The 15,736-nt window shown below is 36.1% G+C and overlaps 1 protein-coding gene across 2 annotated transcripts in view; it reads left to right on the top strand.

The window, feature by feature from the left end:
* The window catches only part of TLE1 (transducin like enhancer of split 1), a 60,994-nt gene that overhangs the window by 28,332 nt on the left and 16,926 nt on the right, over positions 1–15,736 (top strand). For both annotated transcript variants that reach the window (XM_026051994.1, XM_026051993.1), the window contains exons 5-9: positions 2,700–2,904; positions 3,634–3,650; positions 10,634–10,750; positions 13,377–13,430; positions 14,977–15,129. In XM_026051994.1, the coding sequence (XP_025907779.1) occupies positions 2,700–2,904; positions 3,634–3,650; positions 10,634–10,750; positions 13,377–13,430; positions 14,977–15,129 (546 nt within the window). The remainder of the gene's footprint in view (positions 1–2,699; positions 2,905–3,633; positions 3,651–10,633; positions 10,751–13,376; positions 13,431–14,976; positions 15,130–15,736) is intronic.

Below are 15,736 nucleotides of genomic sequence, written 5' to 3'. Positions count from 1 at the left end.
TTTTTTTTTTTTGGGTCTTTCTGTTACCGTACCTGCCTCTTAGCTTATTCAGTCTGCTTTGGGAATCTGTTACAGATGAAAAACAAGTTCCAAATTTTGAATACTATTTAAAATTCTTTGTATATACAAATGGAACTTCCCTGTGATGTTTTGAAAAACAAGTTCCAAATTTTGAATACTATTTAAAATTCTTTGTATATACAGATGGAACTTCCTGTGATGTTTGAAATGAAGGACTGTTCTACCTCTAACGCTGCTAAGAGTTGTGTGTCATTGCAGCCTGGTTATGGGAATACTGCAGAAAAAGAAATGAAGCAATAAAAACATTGTATAGGCAATTAACTGGATTTGCCCTTTGGAAAAGTGAAGAATCTGTGTTTTGATAACAAAATAGAGGGTGAATTAGAGATGCTTTTAAAACCTGTGGTTCATTATCTCAATGCAGTTCTTAGGTATGCATCATTGCACTCTTCTCCACCTTCCCACTTACCTCYTAAACTGGACACAGCCCTTGCTCCGCAAGTAATGATAATAATTGGTAGTAAGACAGACCTGTTACTCATCCTTTTCTGAACACATTTCTTATGGCAGGTGCCTAGTTTTTAATTAAGTGTTAATGAGCATGCTTAGTGGACCGTGATGCTGCTGCCAACTTCTTCAGTTTTATACCTCACTGCTGCTGAGCTCTTAAGAGGTGACAGAGCAAGCATTAGTATCTTTGAAGTGACAGGGAAGTGATTATATGCATAACATAATTGTGTCTAGGATCTAATATGGCAAATGTCTAGTTACTAAATACATCTGGTGAGTGCTACTGTTATCTATCTTCTCGCTTTCCATGTAGCACATACTACTTTTCTCCATTCTAGAAAGAGAGTGGAACATACTTAAAACAATTCTAATAATGTAAGTTAAAAGAGAAGGCGATTTACTGGTAAGAATTACCTTTGTGTTAGAACTTGCAGACTGTTATAAACATAAGAAGCAAAAAATCAATATGCATAAGTGTTAAAGAGAAGCAAGCCTTAGATTATGAATGGTAAACCACAACATACTTTTATTGGCATGTAAGACTATGATCAGATTTTCAGTCTTAAGTCAGTTTAATGCCCCTTTGCAGGATCTAAGGCATCATTGAGGATAGTGGGTTTTTTGTTTGGTTGGTGTTTTTTCTCTTTTTGTTCTTATTTTCAGCACCATTTTGGTAAGATTCCAAGGTGTTTCTTATTAGGTAGAACATTATTTCTTAGGGCTTTTGTTTTTCTTTGCATCTGAAACTGAGCATCGCAGGCCTTTCTCCCTCATACTAACATTCATTACTGTCAAAGATGAAGAATATGGACCTTTTTTGTCTTTTTTTGTACTTTCAGTTTCAGAACCTGTTACAGTTCAATTGATTGCCCCTTTTCTGAGATACTTGAAATATACTAAATGTTTGTAGGCTAGAAGGCAAAACCAAGGTAACTGTAGGTAACATGTCCGCAACAGACAGTCTTTATAAAGACTACACTTCCTGAAGCCATGCTGGTTAACAAGACTGCAAATTAAACTAGGCTACAGAGGCATGAAGAAGTAATCTTCACAGGCTTCATGGAGTGATGGGATCAAGAATTAAACCATTTTAATTTCGTTACCCCATGCCCAAGCAAGCTGACCTAAACACCTTGTGAAGGAAAGAGCAGGCTTCCCTCCAAAAACACAATTTGGAGCTGAAAAAATCACTTTTTTTCTTCTTATGTAACGCCTTGACTCAGCTAGGTAATCCAATGTGGCATTGCAGATGGGGACAAGTAAGACCAAAACTATGGTCACAGTGTAGTACTGCTGATGAATAGATAATATCTATTAATCTAATATCTTTTTATGCTTTGGAAAAGTCACTTTAATATAAAAAAACTATTTCCATTTTTTTTTTTTAAGTTAATCTGCTGGTTTTCTTACTATGTATTATGCCCACTCGTGATGAAATTGTTCTTGCAAACTGCCTTTGAAACAGGAGGTGTTTTACTCTATTAGTGCCATATTGCTTGGCATGAGCTCATTCTACAAGCTCACTGACATTATCTGGAGTATCCGTATTGTAAGCCCAAAGTTGGCTCCCAGACCCAGTTTGTGAACACTGTTTTTTCAAAAGCTTAGCTAGAATAAAATCTGCATTAAAATGTGAAATGGAACAGTGTGTTTTAGATGTTCTTTCTTATTTAAAATAAAAGCAAACCTGCAGTTTCAAAATGGTGGGCATAGAGTAAAGCTATCAGTCTTACTAATAATTATCAGTCTTATCAAATATTTTTTTTCCTTCTTGAGAATTGTACTGCTGCTGTTTGCCACTAGTAAAGTTGTGACAGAATATGGCTGCCCAAAAGTAAACAATTTACTGTAGTAAAACTTCTTTTTTTTTTTTTCCAGGCTGCAGAATGAGTATCAAGCTGCTCTATTTGTGGTTTGTGGGACATGAGCACAGTCTTCCGCAAGCAGCATTTCTACAATTGTAGTACAGTGTAGGATATATGATGTGGTGGGTCAAAGAGGGAAGGAGTTAGATGTACAAAAAAACAACAACAACCAAAAAAAAGTAGAACTTAAGAAAAAAAGAATGTGTTGATTTTCAATAACTAACCAAATTCTTTCTCCTTTTTCCCTCCCAAACTATGTACTGCACATTGTGGTCCTGGGGATGATGATGCCACTGGGAACAGCAGCAGCAATTGCAGGCTCAACATCTCTCCCATGGCCATGGACCTCCAGTGCCTCTAACACCACATCCATCAGGTCTTCAGCCTCCTGGAATCCCTCCACTCGGAAGCAGTGCTGGTCTTCTTGCCCTTTCTAGTGCTTTGGGTGGGCAGTCTCACTTGGCAATAAAAGATGACAAGAAGCATCACGATGCAGAACACCACAGAGGTGAGAGGCATGGCAGGCCTGATTAGGACACTGTCAGATTTGCACGTTGCTGCAAATTGTGCACATCTATAAAGAAATTGAGTTATATAGAATGAGAACAAACTGTTGGCAAACATTAAAATGTCTGCGTATATACCACTGAAACAAAATTCAGCTTGGAAGCTTTCAGTATTTGAAATTGGGGATTGCTGAGTGTCTTATGCTCTGTAAGTTTGCAGGGCATTTTGACATTCTGCTAACTGCTTAGTGGCCTGCACCATATTGTGGAAAAATGTTGAACTGGGTAACTTTTTCAGAGGAAGTAATGTTGTTAAAAGGGTGGGTGGGAAGTTAGTGGGAATGAAGAGTTAAATTTTTGAAGTGAATGTGTTCAGACAAGAACTTCAGATAATTGCATCTGTTACTTTAGTTTTCTTAGGTGTAAATTCTAGTACAGAATTAAATATTGGGCAAAATTGCACTTGACTAATTTTTGAAAAGAAAATAATTTATTCTGTCATGAAATAAAACTAGGCTTTGTGTATGGTTAAACTGTAAATCATGTTTACAAAATACTGTAATATTCAGGAAATCACTGTATTAGGAATGTGCAATGACTTATATAAATAAAAGCCATTTTAAAACTGTTCACGGCTTGTGTTCTAATTTTTTCCCCCCTTTTTTATTTCTATTCTTGCCTCTGTGTCTGAACGGGCATGTCTGTGCATTTCTTGATTACTACGGGAGCAGACAGAGAGCCAGGCACAGTAAGTACCAATACTCCTGCTAACGTTTCCATTTTTGTATTTTGTTATAAGCATAATTTGCTCTCTTTGTCCTTCTGTTTAGTTTTTGTTTAGTAACGTTTTTGTGATAGTAAGCATATGTGTTTTCTATTAAGATATTTCTTAGTTCATGTGGAATATTTAAGTTTTCTGGGTAGAGGACTTATATGAATCTGATAGATTTGTCTAAGCAAAGTGGTTTGGGGTTTGCTTGAATTTTAGTTAGATTTTGTTGGTTTTAGAAAAAATGCTTCGTATCTAACAGAACTTTGTGACTGCAATGCAAAGCTTGTATAATTTGTAGTTGGAGATAAGATGTTTCCATTAGGATTTTCAGGTGTTAAAGTTGCAGAGCAGATGAGAAATTTTAAATTTWTGTGTTGTTGTAGCTGTGAATAAATTTTTGGCCACAGCAGTTTCTGTAACAGAATCTGCTTAATTCATACGAATATCTTTGCTGCCTAATTTGTGCACTTGTCATAACTACTCTAGAAATACTTTTTCTCTAGATAGAAGCTGTAATACAATTGATATGAGAACATTTTTTTCCAGAAATCAGCCAGAGAACTACTTTGTTAGGTTTGTATGTATATATACACACTGTTGTGTTTTGAGTACTGTTACCCTTTTAACCTGCTGGAAATGGCCATTTGCAACTTTTATTTCAAATAACAAAATTTATTCTGCTTTTTGRTGCAATATGTGAGTTTGAGCTCTTATGTAGTTCCTTTTCTCAATTAGAAAAGAGAGGAAATAGGAGCAGATATTAGTTGATAAATTTATGGTGCYAACCTGGCTTTATCGTTTATAAATGTTTTCTGTTTTGGTAGTAGGCTTGAGAATTACCTGTTTGTAAACTTTTTTAATATCTTTTGAGGCAGTCCTTGTTTCCAGATTGCAAAGCAAGAAGCATTTGTTTCAGCTTGCACAATGTGGCAGTATTATTAATGTCAGTGTAACTGTGGAAGAGTTTTAAAGTTGCGTTTCTGTGAAGCCCCAGAGTTACAAGTACGTTTGTCTTCGAGTGGTGTTGACCAAGAGCACAATTCTCAGCTACTTACTTACTTACTTACTCAGGAGCTGAGGAAGGCTTGTATTGTAGGTGTATGATGGATTTGGTTTCTGGGTTGTTTGTTTTATTGTTTCCTATCCCTTCTCCCACACTTGGACTATTTATACTTCACTAAAAAAAATTCATCAAATAACTTTTTTGAAAAGAATTAGACTGCACTTACCCTGCTCACTCTGCTTACCCAGTTTGTCTTGAATTGCAAATGTATAAAGGGTGTTTGAGTTTGAAATTCTTGTGCTTAGAATGACAATGTTGTGAAATTCAGAGTCTGAATTTCAAACTTGGAGTTAACTTGGAGTTAAAGTGTGTTTTGGCTTCTTTTAAAACGAGAACTGTTCTTGGTCTTTTTCAATTTTCAATTTATTTCAAAAATAAACTGAAAAAGACCAAGGTCTTTTAGGTAAATAAGCAGTCAAGAGTCTTTATTTTTTTTTAAATATTTCCATACTGCAGTGAAACTTATGTATTCATAACTGAATATGAAATGGAATATAAAGATATATAAGGGATTTGATTATTGCATGATAAGTGTCCATTTTACATACTTCTGCTGTATTTAAATGTCAAAGACCAGGTATTTCTTCTTTTCATTTTCACCTTTTGTTTTACTTGCTGAAGAAGATCTTCATTAATGTGTGCTTATGAAATATTTCCACGATATTTTAGTTAGCAGTAGTATGTTCTACACATCAAATGCTAAAATTATTTGATCAAAATGAAAGTTGTGGATAGGAAAGGTGTGAATAATGGCAGGTGTTTTTGGCTGGTGTAACTCACCATCCAAAATTAAGCAGTGATGGTATAGGAATGCAGCCATTCCTACTGTTGTTACATAATTTGACTAAAGCTAATAAAGTTCAGCAAAGCAAAGGAGCTTTGCAAGAGAACTTTATTAAAGTTTTAGGAGATGTTGGTGCAAGTTGGTTTTTGTCTGTGCTTTTTTAGAGAGTGTAGTGGCAACATCTTCCAGACTCATCCCAGGTATTCATTTATCACTTGTCCTCCCACCGTTCTAGTGTCCTGTCTGGACAGCATAGAAATGCAAATGTTGTCAAGTGCTCAATTGTGTCACTAATAATTTGTAGACAGTGAATTGTAACCTTTTTGTGTGTTTGGGATTTGTGCTTATGGTTGCTGTTTGTCCTCCTGAAAAACATTGAGCTTGTGTTTTTAATGACTTAGGAAGTGGTCGTAACATTTGAAAGAGTTTTGTTTCTGCCTGGGTTGTTTTGTGTAAATGCTGCTATTCTTTTGTAAAGCAGATGTCTTTAGGTCTCCATCGCATTCTTGCCTTACAATGTTGGGAGCAGAGGATATGCACAACCGCAACCATTTTTTTTTTGGTGATGTTGTATACAAACTTATTTTTATAAGTCTTACTTTTTAACTCTTTTAAATAGATGTAGGGAAATCGCAAAAAGTTGGGAAAAAAGTGTTAATTTTATAGTCCTTGTATGCAAGCAATGAATTGGTTTCAACAGGAATTACGCCTGCTGTTTTGCAGTTTACCTTGTGACTAATGCAAAGCAGCATGAGTTGAGGGCTGATGACAAGAGTTAAAGAATGAGGGGTTTTGGATAATTTCTGACTCCCATTTTAAGAAACATCTGGGAGGTACTGAATTCAGAATAAATCTTACTCTACTGACATCTCTGGAATATTGAATCAAGAAGGAAGGTAACTGTAATCCATTTAAGCTTCTAGATTTTTCATGTTCATAAAATAAAGATACTAGTTAAAAATAACTCACAGGAGATTGATAAAAAGGGGGGAACAGTTGATAATTTTACATCACCAGTCATTTAAAAACAGTTCATTTTATAGGTTAACACTTGGTTTACTGTCGTATGTGGAATTTGCTTTGCAAAAGCAGAGGAGGGCTATTGATTCGGGAGTTGAATAATCCTCTCCTTGAGCACCAACTTTTTTATGATTTACTCCTACATTCTTTATATCGTGGGGAGTGCTGATTCCCAGTGGGACAGCTATGATCTGCTGTTGGTTGTTCATGGTAGATATGATTCTGCTTTCTCTACTCAGCAAAGGATTATTTATTCGTGTGTACCTGTGGATATTGGTAGATAGTCCTGTAGCAGCTTAGCTCCAATGAGGCAATTGAGTGACCGCAATAAACCCTATTTGGCCCTGCAGAGAGGTGCAAGTAGAGTCAGCTCTTATACCTGTCTGTAGTAACTGGTGGTTACAGCTGGTGCAGATGTACAAAGAGTCAGAGAGGGACTAAGCGCTGATCAAGTGTCGGGGTGTGTGCTTGATGTAGGTAGGGGTAAGGGGAATGCAGCACTAGGGAAGTCATAATTGGGGCCAGCATAGTTGAACCACAAATACAGATGTAATGTAAATGCTGTTATTTAATTGGTGTAGTGGTCAGCATAATGTTAGTGGTGAGTGCTGTACATGCGGGTGAGTTATCTGTGCTATTTTGTAATTGGTACTAAATGGGTTGTTGTGGCCTCCCACAGTCGACTTCAGATGTGCACATTGGTGGTTTGGAAATAGTTCTTCAGGGGAATCAGCACTGCAACCAGGGAAGTGCATTTGAACAATACGCATTATATTCCTGTTAGAGAGCCTGCATTCTGTGCATCCATGACTACATTTTCCTTTCAAATTTGCTGTTAGTGGTTTCAGTGTTTGAAATCTGTTGTCAGCAAAGTTGCCTTGAGCTCCTGAGTGGCCTGTTGCATATAAAGCCTGTTTACAGTCTGGTAATACTGACAGGAATTAAGAACACTAAGCTTTTTTTTTCTTCAAAGATTTATTTGAAGGCAAGGGTTCAGGTGAATAACTTTTAAGTCATTGGAGGAAAAATAAAACCTTTACTTAAAATGGATTTTAATTGTTTGTTGTGATCTGAGTTGCATGTTCTGCAGACATATTCGTAATACCTAATAAATTAGGTTCTTAGTATAAAAGCAATTATAAGTCTAGTCTGTGGAAAGTAAGACAAAACAACAACAATAACAACAACAACAAAAGAGTTATGCAGGTTTCTCTTGAGGAAGTGGACTTCATGTATGTATGTACATTGTTTTGCATCTTTCAGACAAATTGATATCAGAGATGCAAACTCCAGCTGAAAATACTGGATGTGCTAGAAGCACTGCTTACCGGGATGCATAGCTACATAGTATTGAATAAATTCTTGGACAGTTAATTATTTCAATAACAATAGTAATTTATGGGAACAAGTTATTTTTAATTAAAACTGCACTTTGTCTGATCTTGATCACAGCTTTTAAAACTTCATTTAAACAAAGCCTTCAAACAGAACAAAAGCAGTGTCTATTTAATTATCAAGTTTAATGATCTATTTTGCCCAAGTAACAGAATGTTTATGGGGCAGATACAGAACAATACAGCTATTGTGAAGTAAATGTTTGTAAAACAGCTTCTGGCACGTATACTGTGATTCCAAAGAAAAGTGCCTTGTATAGATTTGATAAGTTAGAGAAGACGCATTATTCCAGAGTAAATATSTTCACAGGGGGAAATGTTGCAGAATAGACTTACCAGCAACTTTTGTTGGACTAATGATATTTTTATGATAGTTAGTCCTCAAACTTTTGAGGAAAAGAAACAAACCTGAGGGTCTTTGCTAGGTCTTTGGAAATAGTAGGGTATGCAGAAATTGTGTGGCATGCTGTAGTTGCTGGATGTCTGAATGTCCTCAGAACATCTCAAAGGGTATTTCATATTTTTGCTTTTTTAGATGTAACTGCTGATTTTTTGTAGGAACCAATAGTTTGTGAGTGCTTACTTGTTGCGTTTTTACAGTAAATCAGATCTGAATTCTGTGTGCTTAGATATCTATGCCCTATATTTCAGTTGTGGCTGACAAATCTACAGGATGTTGTTGGCATTGTCTAGGTAGACACATGTTTAACCTTATCTAAGATATTTGCATGAAAGGAACATAAAAAAAAAAAAAAAAAGCAAAACAGTTCTTATAATTTCATGTACTTTATGCCAGAGTTTTCAAGCTTCTTCCTTTAGCTTGTATGTAATAACTTTAAAAGCATAGTTTCTAAGTTCTGTCCAGATGCTGCCTCTTTGCCACCATTTCATTACTGTCATTTAGTTACAGTGATTTAAAAGGAAAGCAGTGAAGTAGTCTGCATATGATTTTTGTAAAGGGAAGCTTTTCTTAAGACTTTATAAAAGGCATTTGAAATATTCATATTTGTGGTTAGGTTTAATAAGACAGCATGGTTTTGTCCAGGGTCTCTTGCTACAGACATTACGAGTTTAATACCAAGTATTGAGGTTTTTTCTTTGAGATTGATGTAAGCATCCAAAACAGTGAATCCATGAGTTTGTACATTTGGGAGGAGATGAAGAGTTGAATTCAGAGTGTATTTATTGATGCAATTAGCTCAGTGATCCAACAAGCCCACCCTTTAGCTACAAAACATTGCGGTAAAGACATTATTTTGAGTTTCTTTATACTGAATTTCATTAGACACTCCTGTATGTGTTTTGTAAGCCCCTTAGCATTTGTGTAGCTTGAATAGTCATGAATAAAGGAACTTAGAGCTGGCTTTAAAGTGCAGCTTCTAAAGTAGGAGAAAGGGGATTCAGATTGCTTTATGTACCCCATTTTGTTTTCTTTTTCCTTGGGATTGAACACTAATGCTTGAGTGCTTCACAGCTATCATGGTGGTGTCTTCAGGTTTTAAACGGGGAAAATTATTCAGTGCTTAGCTCACAAGCTATTTATATATGCTCACCATAAGTTAAATACCTCTCTGGCTCTTAGGTAGGCACAGATGTTTCCTTTGTGACTTATATGTGTACCATAGCGTATATGTTGGTATTAGACTTTCCACTTGTGAGATATATCTGTGTACATGTAAATATATATTTACTTGGTATTTATATGAACATATACTTATTTATGTAAGCATGTATTTGGCTTTTAAAAACCAAGCTTATCAGGTCTTTGAAAAAGGATTTTTTTTTTTCTGCTCAACTCGTTCAGCATTGTTCAGAGCATTAACACATCACTGAACAAATTGCCCTCTTGCATATGCTAATCCTACACTTAAAAGAACTCATTGTAACATGCTTTTAATGCTTTAGCTGGAATGGAGGTGGGAATGCAGGCATGTCAAATTGTCATGTGACTGAAAAATATCTTAAAATGCTTTTCTTTTTGGGTCAATAGTTTGTGCTTTGCATATATGAATGAAGGTAGCCCATGCCCTTTGGGGAAAAGATTAGTCTTTGCTCTCGTCTTTTGTGTGTCTGTTGGCCTCAGTTTTTCAGACCAAATCTTATTAAATATTTTAGCCTCAAGTTTCACACTAGTGGTAAGGGCTATGTTGGCAGTAAAGATACTTGATCTTTGTTTGGAGTAAATTTGTTGAGGCCAGCTAACAAATGAGTCTGGAATAATCTTATTTAGTATTTTCTTATTATTTAAGAGTTAAAGGTCTTACTGCTGTATGTCTCTTCATTCCTGGAGGTGTAGACTTAGTAAAGCCTTGTTTATTTATGGTGCCTCTGTAATACCTTTTAAAAAAGTCATTACCTGCTCATGAAGAGACATTTTTTAAGACATTGTCTTGAACAATAAATTCTGTTGAATTAAGTAGTTAAATAGCTGGCGACTGACAAGTGAAGTAAACTTTTGGTAAGTTGAGCAGTGAAAAGCCATGCTTGTCCTTTAAAATGTATGAAGCTCTAAATGTTTGTCTGGAGTACTTTGATTTGAATTAAAGGGAATGAAAGACTATGTAGGTATCACATTTCTAAAGCATCTATTGAACCCAATTTTCATTTTTAGGCATATACAAAGGAATCTTGAAAGGTTTTTTGGGGGGTTTTTTTGATTGACATTGTGGGTTTTTTTTTTTTTTTTTTTTTTTTACAGAGTAATTCTCTGTTGGTCCCCGACAGCCTGCGAAACACAGATAAACGAAGAAACGGGCCTGAATATGCCAATGACATCAAAAAGAGAAAGGTGGATGATAAGGATTCCAGCCATTATGTAAGCAAGTTTTTTTTTTTTCAAAGAAATGTTTGTTTGTGAATACAGTGTGTGTATGAAGAGTGAAAGAGCTGTCAAGAACAAGGGAATAGTACATGATTATATGTGCCAGAGAAACCATTACTCATTCTGTGGAAAGAGCAGTGACTCAGTAGTTCAGGCTCTTGCCAAGTTATACTCGATAGGCAGGAAGAAGCCGGGAATACCTGGTTTTGATTTGGGACAGGATCCATTTCTCAGTTTCAGCAAAAAACTTTCTGGATTACTGTAAACCTGCTACAGTGCTCCAGGTTTGTTGGAGGTTTCCCATTGATTGGGGTGCAGAGAAAAGGGAGAAACAGGTAAATTTCTGATATTWACTATTACCGTGTTGATTAGTAATTATTTTTGCAAATGGTGTATTTGAGGACTGCACCAACTTCCTGAAGTTTGTTTTTTCTTTTGTTGATAGGGCAATTTCAGTAGAAATCAAGCTAAAGCAAAACGTTCAGTTTGTTCTGCATTTTGACAAATACTGCTTACTACTCAGTTTCAAAGGGGGACTTTAGTAGTACAGTTTCTATGTGAACCTCACAAGCAGATTTCCACAGGCCTTAGAATAGGGCTAATCTGAATTTAAAAAGCAGTGAGAAGTAGAACTTAAATTTAAAAAATGAAGTTATGCTTTGACATACTGTTAGTGTGGTTTGRAATGCCTACTGTAGATAGCTTTCATCACTACTTGCTGGAAGCTGAAACCCACGAGAAAAGGAGATGCTACTATATTTCATCAATATCTGGAAGCAGAATTTCTCTTCCATTTGAACTCGCAATATCCATGTGGGAGAAGGCCTGCTGTCAGTAGCGAGCAGTAGAGCCTCTAACAACAGATTGGGTTACTTTCCTCTTTATGCACGTTGTAGTGCTGTATTATTGTTGCAGCTTTGAGTCTTCTTTCCACCTCTTCCCAGTAACCTAGTTTTGATTTCAGAAACTTCTGGCAAACTTCCCTATGCTACTCCCTCAGCTTTGAGGCCTTGAAATTCTAAGGTTGTTGTTAATCTTATATAGTTAAAAGTTAAGCAGATTCAGACTATATAAAAACTTAAATCTTCCTTTTTTTTTTTTCATTTCTGCTCGAAAAGAGGGATATCACAGTGTAGAAATAGTGTGTGTGCGGGGGTTTTAACCCACGTTTTATATACTTAGTCAAATTTGAATGTGACTTGGATAGTTGCACAACATGAGAAAATGAGCTGAGTGAATTTAATAATTACGCAGTAATTAGTTTTGCCCTCATCCAGTGTTTCTGGTGAATGAATGAATGCTCTCCATATACGCCCCTGATGGGCTAAGGAAGGTCTCCCACATGCTCAGTTATACCTCTTCCTGCCATATGTTTGCCTCATTCATTGTGGCAAGTACCCGGAACTGGAGCTTTCCTGTTCCATCTTCTGTTGCAGCCTTTGAAGGGGCAGTTTCCCAAGTGAACAAATAGAGCTACCATTCTGCTTTTGTCTCCAGTGGCACTCTTTGGGCCCTCCAGTGCTTGCAGTATTTCTTAAAAACACTATTGCTAAAGCAAAGAGTAGGGGTAAAACCACCTGCTCTTTTAGTGCTTATATCCTGGAGTTAAAGGAGGGAACTGATGCTTTCCTATCTTGCTGCCAGAGTTAAGTACGACAGTCTGGAAACTCAGAAAGTGTTGCTGATTTAATTCAAGACATGAGGGACAATTTGAGCAGTCCCTTGTGTGTCTGACAAGTTTCCTAGAAACTTTTTAACTAAAAATACAATTCTTGGAAATGTCTGACCTTCCCATGGGAAAGTTTAAGTTTAGTCATTCCCTTGATCTTTCTGTCAAGTTTCTCTATTCAGTTTCTCTAGTTCAATCACTGTGGTGGCTGAAATCACTGCACCACAGCCTATCATGTGGATATGTCCAGTGGAGATTCCAGACCACTTTGGAGAGAGGGAACAGAAGGCACTTGAGTAACAGCTTCCAGGAGGCACTAGGGCAGCCCAGATGAACAGGGTTTATAGTGAAACTGAGTCAAAATTCAGTATGACAATCCAGAATAAAACATTCCAGTATGAGAATGTCAAACTGTTTTGATTTTGCTAAGCAGTAATGTTTAAGTCCGTTGTCATTTCTAGACTTTTCCCCATAGCTTCCTATTTTCGAAGCTTTTCTTTTTGGAAATGGAGAAAAATTGTCCTATAACTTGAGAGGAGTCGATTCATAAACACTTACTGGAATTTTCTGAGACATATGTGGCTTTTAGTTACACACATTAAGCAATAATTCTCATAAGATTAAATAGTGAATGTATAGAGTTAGTTACTTTTTTAATGTAGTGGTAACATTTATTATAAAGATAATAAGGAGGGTTTTCAGACCRTCTCTGGCTGATAGCAAGACTGGCACTAAACTAGTCCTCCCTCTTTTAGGCTTTATTATTAAAGCTAGAAAGTTGTTATATTCCTCTTTTATATCTTGTTTGCCCTAATGATAATAAGTAAAGAAAGACTTCTTAAGTCAAAAGGCAAAATGTCAGAGTAGATGCCTAGTTTTTTTTTTTTTTCCTCTAGGCTCTTAAGGTATGAAATGAACTGAACAATTTATTTATTGATTTATTTTTAATAGGACAGTGATGGGGACAAGAGTGACGATAACTTGGTTGTAGATGTATCCAATGAGGTAACTTTTTTTTCATTTTTTAGTCTTTATGTTTGCTCAAGCATTAAAGGAACAATGCATTCAGTTAAATGAAAGAAACATAAACATTCTATGTGGATATATTAAAATATTCACAACATCCCCTTTCCTGTTAATACCACAGTTGCCTCCTTGTTTTATCTGGTTGCCCTCTCTGCTTTTTCTGGTGCTGCTTTATCCGTATCTGTTCTCTCCACAGTTATGTTCTAACATTTCAAAGCTGTTCTATAGTTTTGGTGAAATACAGCGGGAGGGATGAGGTTTTTTACACTACTGTTTTTAAATCAAAAATGAAGATAATATTTGACCATATTAGCAGTAGTAGTATTAATAACACTTGTAGTGGCTTTAAAATTACAAATAATTTAATTTCCTGTTTTAAAGACAAGTTTTGCTGCAAATGTTTATCTATTTAGAATGAAATCATCTGAAGTCTCTCAATTTTTTATTTGATTTTTTTTTTAAATCAGAGGCACTTAAAAAAGCCTTTTTCTTTTTGCTCTCTCTTTCTAKAATAGAAGTTTGGTAATGACATCAAGGTGAAGGGACTCACCTTCTCCTTCATCTATTATGTCAGAGAGCTGAAAAATTTAAAAAGCCCGAGTATGCCAGAACAGATTCCTATGTTGCTTACCAAAAGACAGGTCCAGAGGCTGACAGAGAGGAAGTACACCCAGCAGCTCCAGGTGTCCAAATGACTTCAGACAAGTAGAAAAATGGATATCCAACTAGAAATTTAAGAATGATCTCAGAAACCCTGGCTGTTATGGTCCTGCTCCATAATCATTTGACAGATATGCTGTTTTCTTGTGAGGCCTTCCCTACCTCACTGCTGCTGTTCTCATGAGCAGAAAGAGCATGGAAACCAGCAGAGCTTTGATGGCTTTGTAGCTTTCTGGGTAGGCTGTTTCATGCTACAGTAAAAGCAGAGGGTATCTCTGGAAGATAAGAAGATAGTTACCTGAGAGGTTTTTTTTTTATTTTGTTTTCTGAAGATGCAAGTAGTGATGCAATTACAGGTGGTATTTAGTAAGAAGTAGCAGCTAGATCCCTCGGCCTATAAATATAAAGCACATGCCTATATTGCTTTATTTGAAGGTAGAGGTGGTGAAATTATGTATCACCTGAAAAAGATGATCTCTGAAATTTTGTTGGTCACTAGCCGTACTTGAAGGACATACGGATYAGTGTGAACTTATTACTGTTACCCTTGCTCTACCTTGTTCTTCTTGTCATACATACTTTTTTTAGCTTGTGCTTATGCTTAACTAGATAGCAAGCTCCATCTATGTAGTCTATGTATCTATGTAATCTAAAATAAATCCAGATTGCTCACTGGATTAACTTATTCATATCTACACTAAACTAACAAAGGGTTTTTAGCCTTTTTCACAGAGACAAAAGAAAGACTCTTCATTTGAACTTACTCTGTGAATTCTTCTACATCTCCTTCCCCCAGCTCCTTATTTCTCTTTGTGTATCAACCCATAACGTCCTTTTATGCCCTTATTCCTTTCCTGTTGCTTAGGATCCATCCTCTCCAAGGGCAAGTCCTGCTCATTCACCACGCGAAAATGGTATAGATAAAAACCGCCTGATGAAGAAGGATGCCTCTAGCAGTCCAGCATCTACAGCCTCTTCAGGAAGTTCCACTTCTCTGAAATCCAAAGAAATGAGTTTGGTGAGTATTGCAAGCAGTTGGAAGTCCGGAGAAATGTTGTTTTTGCAAATAAAGTCTACTTTTGCCTTGCCCTAAAATATTTTTTGGCAGAGCACTGAAAGCTGAAATTGATTACTGTTCCTGATCTTTACAGTACTGTTTAATCTTCCTCCTCAGCAATAACTTTAGCTTCATGCTGATTTTTTATGTTTCTTACATTTGTATCAACAAATTTTAAAGTTATTACATAACACACAAGATTGCTCAAGCTTTGCTTTCTCTCTGAGCAATAGTTTATGCTCTAATTCCTCTGTAGATCTGCACAAAGCCGCTAAGAAGTTCTCCAGACTACTCCTACATTCTTCTGAATAAACTGTTAATAAACTTTTWAAAAACTGTCTTTATTTTTTTCCCCTGTGGTATCATTAATAATTTGATCAGATTCTCTGTAATCCTTCAAATACCACTTTTTCTTTTAATATCATCAGCTGTGGTTCTTCTTTGGTTTTATAGTGAAGTTTGTTATGTACAGTGATTTTTAAGACAATAATTATTGTAGAATGAAATAAATTGATGCTGYATACAGTATTGTCCTGAAGAAAGAAGGAAAAATAACTTTCTACATCTC

This window comes from Nothoprocta perdicaria, unplaced genomic scaffold (assembly GCF_003342845.1).
Source record: "Nothoprocta perdicaria isolate Ctin4 unplaced genomic scaffold, notPer1 scaffold_82, whole genome shotgun sequence".
Classification (NCBI taxonomy): domain Eukaryota; kingdom Metazoa; phylum Chordata; class Aves; order Tinamiformes; family Tinamidae; genus Nothoprocta; species Nothoprocta perdicaria.
This window is presented reverse-complemented; position numbering and strand designations above follow the sequence as displayed.